We start from the raw sequence: 8,302 nt of genomic DNA, 5'->3' as shown, positions 1-8,302 counted from the left end.
CAGAAATGCCAAAGCAGCAACCTATGTTTTTATTAATTATACAAGCAATAATTGGCTTTCTTGAAAACATGCCGTGCTTCGTTCTTGAGCGCAAAAGCAGCACAAAGTTCCCACCATTATTTTGATTATACTGAAGTAGCACAAGGACATTTCCTTGCGTTCCCACCACTCTGATTATACTGAGGACATCTCATGGATCAGTGCCCAAAGCGCTCAATGCTTCTTTTGCAGGCCCCCGGTTTGCTGGGGTGGGGGCTCAAAGCAATCAGGACTGTTCAAAGCTCTGGCTTATTCGCATGCCCCCAGCTTGCCGGGGAGGGGGGGCTCAAAGCAATCAGGACTGTTTGCAGTTCTGGCTTATTCGCCAGCCCCCAGTTTGCTGGGGGCGGGGGGGCTCATGGGTCACGTCTCCTTTCCATGTCCTCAGTTATTCCATTACAGGATACTGTCTTTAGAGGCTAGGCTCGAACCAGGACAATAGCTTCTTAACAGCAACTTCTTAACATTTTTGAACTTTGCTTTTCTACATGATTATTAGTTAGATGCAACTCTAGTGTAAATTACAGCATTTATTTGCTCTTATCTTCAAGGAATAATATGCAGCCAGATAAATTGCAGTAATTTGCCACTTTGCAACAACACCAGGCAAGGCACCTGATCATCAGTAGCTACTGGACACTCGTGTGTCATGTGTAAGCAGGGCACTGCACAACCAGTAGTGAGCAAGACCAACATTGTCCCTGCCTTCATTTCTAGTTGAGGAAGATGGGTGTGACAAAACAGGTGTGAGGGGTTCAGACAATGCCTCCATTTACTTCTTAATTTCAAGATTAAAATAAAAGAAACATTCTTGCTATATAATTATGTCCACAAATTCATTCAGAAGAGAGGCTGGTCATCCAGATGGAAAGGAAGCAGAGAGAGCTTCCCAGACGGTGATGCCAAAGCTGAGTCCTGAAAGGTGAGCAGTGTGATTGTAATCTTTCACAATGATAATGTTTTTTTCTATTTTACTTTTGTTTTACTTTTACTAATATATTTTTCTTTATTTTCATTTTACATCATTTTAATCATGTATTATATAAGATTGGAATTTTTACATGTTCATGGTGAATCAAATCATTATAGAATGACCATTTGAACCCCAATTAATACTTTTTGTCTTAGTATTTTTAGTCTGATATTAATATAATTGACCTTGCTTTATTTTGATTAGCATGTACCTGGCAAATTTCCTTCCATCCTTTTATTTCAAACGTTTCTGTAGCCTTATGATTTGCCAGGTTTGGCATAAACAGCATATGGCTAGACTTGTTAATTTTCATCCAAAATGACAATCTCTGACTTTAACTGGAGAGTTTACCCCATTGACAATTTTTTATTACTGATTATGTAATAAAGTATAAATTTCAAATATGAACTTATTACTACCTTCTTACATTTTTCTTTCTATTTTTCCTGCCTTTCCATAAATCTTTTTCTACTTTCTCGACTTCTAAAAGCTGATTTACTTGTTTTTCTTTGTTTTTCTCATTGCCTACCTCATGATTGAAATAGCAGATAGTAAAATGGTACTAATATGTAATTATTCAAAATAATTGGAAATGATAAAGGGATCAATTTTCCTGCCACATACAATAATGCGGTGAAGATCACTCGGATGTGTGAAACAGTGAGGCGCTGACGTCAAAAGAGACTAGTGTATCCTTCATGACGCACAGAACACCGTGCATGTAACTATGGTTTCTCTGTAACTATGGTTTCTCTGTAACCATTTGCTTCAAACTTTGGGCTGTACAGCAGCTCCGATATTAAGGGTCTGGAGCAAGTGCAAACACAGTACTTTCGGGAAGGGGTGGCGCTAAGTTCGATACCGGACTGGAAGTCGCTTTGCTGCCATTTTTATCTCAGCTGCCTTGAAGCTCTCCTCCGTGTAGCGCCTTCCGGGCGCTGAGGTATCTTGTGAGGGCTTTGAAGACGGAGGGGTGGGTGAGGGGGTCGTCGAAGGGGATTTGGGGGTTGATAATGGGTGGCTTTGGAGGCAGTATAGGGACTTGTTCGAATTTGAGTTGAGCGCTCAGATCATTATTTTCTGTCTTCTTATATTGTCAGCTGAGACCACAGTTGGGTATGTATTGCTTTCGTTTTCGTTAAGTTCTAAGTACTTTCTAATTTCCGTTGTTATTATTTTTTTTCCTCAGAGTTTAGATATCCCTTTTCAATTTTCAAAAGTTAAGGTTTGGGCTTCCCTGGTGGCGCAGTGGTTGAGAGTCCGCCTGCCGATGCAGGGGACACGGGTTCGGGCCCTGGTCGGGGCGGGTCCCACATGCCACGGAGTGGCTAGGCCTGTGAGCCATGGCCGCTGGGCCTGCGCGTCCGGAGCCTGTGCTCCGCAACGGGAGAGGCCACTAAGTTAAGGCTTTTGTTTCTAACGCGACTTCTCTGTGCCCTGTGTGATGCTTACTCATTGGAAAGTGTTCAGACTTCCTTTAAGACTAAGGCCAGGGTGAGTTTTTATTAATATTGCATCTGTAGCTCGAAACTAGTATGTGTTCTCTGGTTGATAACTGTCTTAACCAAAACGTGTGTATTCTTTGTGTGTGTGCTTGCTCTTTTAATCTTTGAGAGTAATGATTTGCGTGTGTGTGCAAATGCACGCAAACATTTAAAAACATTTGTATATTTATATATTTTAGCAGGCGTTACTGGGTTCAGGTAGGAGTAGTTTTCAGAATAAAGACTGTCAAATTATTCTAGGTGAGTGAGTCAGGGCAGACAGCGCACAGCGTGGCACGTGCAAGTGGGGGAGGGGGCAGGGCTTGGCATGGCTCAGCATGTGAGAGGTAAGGCAGAGCAGAGTATGTACAGGAAGTGGGGAGGGGTATATGAGGCTGAGAGTCTGGGAGGCGGGCAGGGCCTGGCAGCACATGGGACCCACAGGGCTGGGAGCCTTAAGGCAAGACAGAGTGTGTCCAAGAAGGCAGAGTCAGGCATGTGGAGCCTGGAGAGACTAGGCAGACTGGGCGGGACAGAAAGGTGGGCGGAGCATGTCTGAGGGGCTGGGCCGGCTGGGCAGAGGAGGCTTGTCTGGGACCATGGTGTAGGGCAAGCAGGGTAGCAGGTGTGTCCTGGAGGGTGGACAAGGCAGGCTGAGCCCTCTAAGTGTAAGGAGGTGGAGTCTAGCTTTTCTGGGTGGATATGCAGGGCCTTATGAATTCAACTGGGCAAGATGCAGCCAGATGGACTAGCCAAGTGTGTCTGGATAAGGTGGGCAAGCAGGGCCAGGTGGTGCCAGTCATTCCCAGGCAGGCAAGACCTAGTGCATCCAGGCAGGTGCTGTGGGCCCCAGCCACAGTGGCCAGAGGGTGAGGCCAGGAGTGTTGGGGCAGGGTGAGCCCATCCCCACCCACTTAGTGCTGACCCAGAGCCCTCCTTCCATCAGCACAGGAGCGCTACTTATAATCCCTGGTCTCTGGTGAATCTAGGACACAGGGTGGTTGGGGGAATGGAGCTGGTGCGAGGGTCTGCCCGTCAGTTCTTAACTGTGATACTCTCAGAGACTTTGCCATAGTCCCCCTGACAACTGCTCACTCGATCACACCTGCCTCAACTACAGAAGTCTGAGCTGTCCCAGAAGTACCAGGTGGGGGCAATGCCATCGGCAGGAAAGGAGGCCATACACCAGCTGTTGTCTGAAAAGGACCTGCCTCAGTACTGAAGCTTATACCAGGACTTTTATATACGAGATTCTTGACAATCAAAGCCTGATGAGTGTATGGCAGGGCCCCTGCGTGGAAGGGTAAGGACATTGAAGGCAGGGAGGCTCAGCAATGAAGAGAGAGGCGGCACGGAGTGTCCAGAGGTCATTTAAGAAACAAATTGGGGAGACCTGTCAGCATTTTTCTCGCCTACAGCCCTGGATGAATGACACTGAGGACTTCCCATTCCTAGATTCTGCACTGCAGAAGCAGGCAATGGATACGAAGAAAAGGAAGAATTTGAAGAAAAAAGTGGAGTGGAAGGTGACAGAAATGGTGGAATGGGGGGCATGGAGGCAGAGGTTGGGGGCAGAATGCAAGGTAGTAGTACAGGGTTAGGGGCTGACACTGATTCCCCTGCCCCTGCTTTGACCACTCTTGTCTCACAGAAGGAGAAGCAGCAGAAGCTCATGGAAAAGTCAGAAGACCCAGAGCAGTCAGGTGCCGAGCACCCAGCCTCACTGCGGCAGTGCCTGGGGCCTGACTGTGTGCACCCCACCCGGCCAGGCTCCAAGTACTGCTCGGACGACTGTGGCATGAAGCTGGCAGCTGAGTGAGTGCACCTGGAGGTTAAGCAACAGGGAATAAAGTAGGGCATGATCTATGCCAGCTGTAAGTCCATCTACCCCGCTACCTATGCATCCTCCACCATTCGTCCACTCATCCACCTATCCATCCACCCTTACATCCACCGACCCGCTGAACCACCCATCCACATTCCATCCACCAACCCACTCATTCACACTCAACAGTCACTTACCCACCCAGCTGTCTAGCCATGCACCCAACCATCCACCGTCCAAGCACGCATTCACCAACATTCACTCATCTACCATTCATTATCCTAAACATCCACCATTCGGCCACTCATCCATTTCTTCTTATTTTGATGCCCCCACATACGCATTCCATTCTTGCTGTCTCCCCTTCCAGCCGCATCTATGCGATCCTGCCCAAGCGCATCCAGCAGTGGCAGAAGAGCCCTTGCATTGCTGAGGAGCATGGCAAGCAAATGCTCGAGCGCATCCACCGTGAGCAGCAGGACACCCACACCCGCCTGAAGGACTTAGAGTGCCATTTCCATGAACTTGAGGCCATCATTCAGCGTGGCAAGCAGCAGGCTGTGTGCAAAGATGAAGAGGTGAGTGGGAATGGGTGGGGTGGAGCAGAAAGGTGCCTGATATCTTGCCCTGCCGTCCCCACCCTGCACTGCTTTACTGGCCCTTCTACTGTCCTATGCAGAGTGACAAGCATGGCAGGAACAGCGTCAACCTGCAGATCTTCTGTGTCTCCTGCGGGCAACCCATCAATACGCAGGTTGCCCTGCGCCACATGGAGCGCTGCTTCGCCAAGGTTGGAGCATTGGCTGGGGGAAGATGGGGCAAGGGTGTTTTTGGCTGGGTGGGGTCCATGAGGAGGGGGGCAGGTTTGGTGCCCGGGTATTTGTTGTAGAAGACAATACAACACACATCCATGGCTCTACCCATTTGTGCTTTTCTTCCACCCCCAGTAAAGGGGCCAAGATTTGGGCATCAGCCACTGGTGAGGGGGGGACATCGGCTGAGCAGACAGGAGCGTAGGGTCCACAGGGAGCAAATGTGTTGTTTGGGGCTTTTTCATGGGAGGTTACGCAGTGTGTGTCTATAGTTCCTCCCATTTGTACTCTTTTTTCCCCAGTATGAGCGCAAATCGCCCTTCACGTCCATGTACCCCACTCGCATTGAGGGGTGAGTGTGAGTGCTGCTCAGGGTCAAAGGCACGATGTGGACAAGGTCAGGAGCAGGGTGTGCAAGATCAAGGGCAGGATGTGGGTAGGCTCAGAGACAGAGGTGGGCAGATTAGCGGCAGGGTATAGGTGGGGTTGGGGACAAAGTGTGGGCAGGGTTCAGGGTGGGACCAGCCTCCTCCTGACCCTTAGCACCTCACTTTCACCTCTCCCCAGAGCCACAAGGCTCTTCTGTGATGTTTACGACCCACGGAGTAAGAGGTACTGTAAGCGACTCCAGGTGTTATGCCCTGAGCACTCGAAGGACCCCAAGGTGAGACTTTTCTTTCTCTACCTCATCGCGCTCCATTCCTCCCCTTCTCCCTACCTGACCACCTTCCTCTCGTCCTCCAGTGCTTGATTGCCTCCTATTCCTTCTTCCTTCTGCCTGACTGCCTTCATGCCTCCTGACCAATCCCTATGTATCCCCTCCTCCTTTCCTGACCTCCCCTACACCCCCCTCCTCACTGCCCAATCACTTTCTAGTTTTACTTTTCTCCCTGCCTGTTTATTTATTCATAATCTCCTTGCCTGACCCCGCACCCCAACATTTCTCTCTCCCTCTGCCTGACCAGCCTCCGTTCCTCTGCTCCTCACTGCATAACCATTCCCCATTCTTCCCTTCTCCTTGCTTGCTCATCTCCCTTCTTTTCCTAGCCCCTGCCTGACCACCCCACAATCCCCCCTCCCTCCCTGCATGGTTACCCTCAATTCCTCTCTTCTCACTTGCTGACTTCCTTCCATTCTTATTCTCCCTGCCTCACTTCCCCAATCGCCTTCTCACTGCTTGTCATGTCCTAAATCCCTTCTTCTTCCCTGTTTGATCAGCCCCCATCCCTTTCACCCTCCCAGCCTTATTCCTCACCTCCCCCATGCTTTACCAACCCTCATTCATCTACTTCTCCCTGTCAGACCCCCCCTCCATCCTTCCTCTCCTTCCTGTTTGATCTCTTTCTGTTCTTCCGTCCTTCCTGCCTGATCACCTCCATTCCTACATCCCTGCTTAACTTCTTCCTCCATTCTCCATGATTGATCATCCCCCTTTGGCCCCCTCTTCTTTACCTAATCACTGAATTCCTCTCTTCCCCCCGCTAGGTCACCACTCCCCATTCCTCTCCTTCCTGCCTGCCTGCCCTCTATTCCCCTCTTCCTTGCATCCTGCCTGCCTGATCACCCTCCATTTGCCACCCTTCACGTACCTCAGCATCTTTCATTCTTCCCCACAGGTACCGGATGAAGAAGTGTGCGGTTGCCCACTAGTGAAAAACGTCTTTGAGCCCACCGGTAATTTCTGTTGCCTCCCCAAACGCTTGTGCAATCACCACTACTGCTGGGAGAAGCTGAGACGTGCCGAGGTGGACCTAGAGCGCGTGTGCATGGTACGTTACGTGGTACGTTACATGGTACATTACATGGTACGCCCCTTAGGGGCTGAGAGGCGGGATGGAATCCTAGAAGGCCCTTCTCATGCTTGCCCCCCACAGTTGCTCAAGCTGGAAGAGCTGGTTGAGCAGGAGCACAAGGTGCGCACAGCCATGAAGAATCGGGCAGGGCTGCTGGCCCTGATGCTTCATCAGACAACCCAGCATGACCCGCTCACCACTGACCTACGCTCCAGAGTAGACAGCTGAGCTCTGCTCAGCTGAGGTCCTGTACTCAACACCCTGTGCAAGGGAGACACTCTACGAATTCCTCACACACCTCTTCCTCTAATATATTTTTCAGGGCATCTCAGAGTTTCTCTGTGCTTCTCTGTTCCCCATTTAGTCTCCTGTCTCGGTCTACGCCTCCTTGAGGTGGGGTGGTCCTCAAAATCCCCCTCTTTCTGTCCGTTCCTGTATCCTCCGTCTCTTTCTTTCCTGAATCTGGGTGGGGCCAGGAGACTGCCCTGCCCTCATCTCCCACCATCCAGAGTTTTGTTTAAAAACTTTAGAACAAGAGATTTTAATATTCTTTGGTGGCCCCTAAGCCGTTCTCTCTGGCCACAAACCCAATTCCGAACCTCCAGTGGTGGTGGGTGACAGTGCAGCTTTACTTGGGGGGTGGGCTACAGTGCACATTTGGGGGTGCCTGTGATGCCCGGTGTGCTCAGTGCAGGTCCTGGTGCACACCTGGTTTCCAGTGTCTAAGAAGTGGGTGGGGAGGGTGAGTTTGAGTTTTCATCTCTGTCAGAAGAGGGAGGGACAGGTAGGTTGCCCTGGATGTGCAGTGAAATATGCAATCAGTTTATGCACACAAGATGTTGCCTCTCCTCAGCCTGAGCACTTTGAAGACAATGGGAAATAGGAATATTGTTTATTGAGAGTCAACCCCATATGGGGTTTAGAATCACAGAGTGGCTAAGTGTGGGCACTTTGGAGTCAGCTGACCTCGGCTTAAGTATTTCCTGGTCATTCTACTTGCTAGCTGTGTGACCTTGGGACAACCAACTTAGCCTCACTGTGCTTCAGCTGCTTCTATTGTAAAATGGTCCTAAGGATAATCATTGTCAGGTAGCTGGCAAGGTTGCAGTGAAAATTAAATGAGGTACCTGATATTGATCACCAGGGCCTCAGGACAGGGGCAGGTGTGTCACAGGAGGAGCAAATTCCAGACTTGGTGTCCCTGAGACAGGTCACCATCCTCCTGATGTGTGAGCACCATGGGGCTGGTGTCCCACATCCAGAGCCCTTCCTGTTTCAGTGGAAAATGTGATGCAGCCGATGGAGGAAAGGTGGGATGAGCGGGTCAGCCCCACAGACTAGAGGAGGGGGAGGCAGCTCCCTGCAGGGTGTCTGCG

The 8,302-nt window shown here is 50.0% G+C and overlaps 1 protein-coding gene across 1 annotated transcript; it reads left to right on the top strand.

The window, feature by feature from the left end:
- The first annotated feature begins 3,943 nt into the window (after window positions 1-3,943).
- LOC132593291 (CXXC-type zinc finger protein 1-like) lies at window positions 3,944-7,154 on the top strand. The gene is made up of 8 exons (XM_060292049.2): window positions 3,944-4,022; window positions 4,148-4,311; window positions 4,692-4,899; window positions 5,001-5,111; window positions 5,436-5,485; window positions 5,701-5,797; window positions 6,750-6,902; window positions 7,008-7,154. The coding sequence occupies exons 1-8, from the start codon at window positions 3,975-3,977 to the stop codon at window positions 7,152-7,154; spliced, it is 978 nt and encodes a 325-aa protein (XP_060148032.2). The 5' UTR covers window positions 3,944-3,974.
- Window positions 7,155-8,302: the final 1,148 nt, after the last annotated feature.

Source organism: Globicephala melas, chromosome X, assembly GCF_963455315.2.
Source record: "Globicephala melas chromosome X, mGloMel1.2, whole genome shotgun sequence".
Classification (NCBI taxonomy): Eukaryota; Metazoa; Chordata; class Mammalia; order Artiodactyla; family Delphinidae; genus Globicephala; species Globicephala melas.
This window is presented reverse-complemented; position numbering and strand designations above follow the sequence as displayed.

What these genes read in the sequence shown, in the direction of transcription:
- LOC132593291 (XM_060292049.2), top strand. Translation starts at nt 3,975, where the DNA reads ATGGATACGAAGAAAAGGAAGAATTTGAAGAAAAAAGTGGAGTGGAAG. An exon ending in CTGTGTGCAAAGATGAAGAG is followed by an intron (nt 4,900 to 5,000) that starts GTGAGTGGGAAT and finishes TGTCCTATGCAG; the next exon opens with AGTGACAAGCATGGCAGGAA. An exon ending in TACCCCACTCGCATTGAGGG is followed by an intron (nt 5,486 to 5,700) that starts GTGAGTGTGAGT and finishes ACCTCTCCCCAG; the next exon opens with AGCCACAAGGCTCTTCTGTG.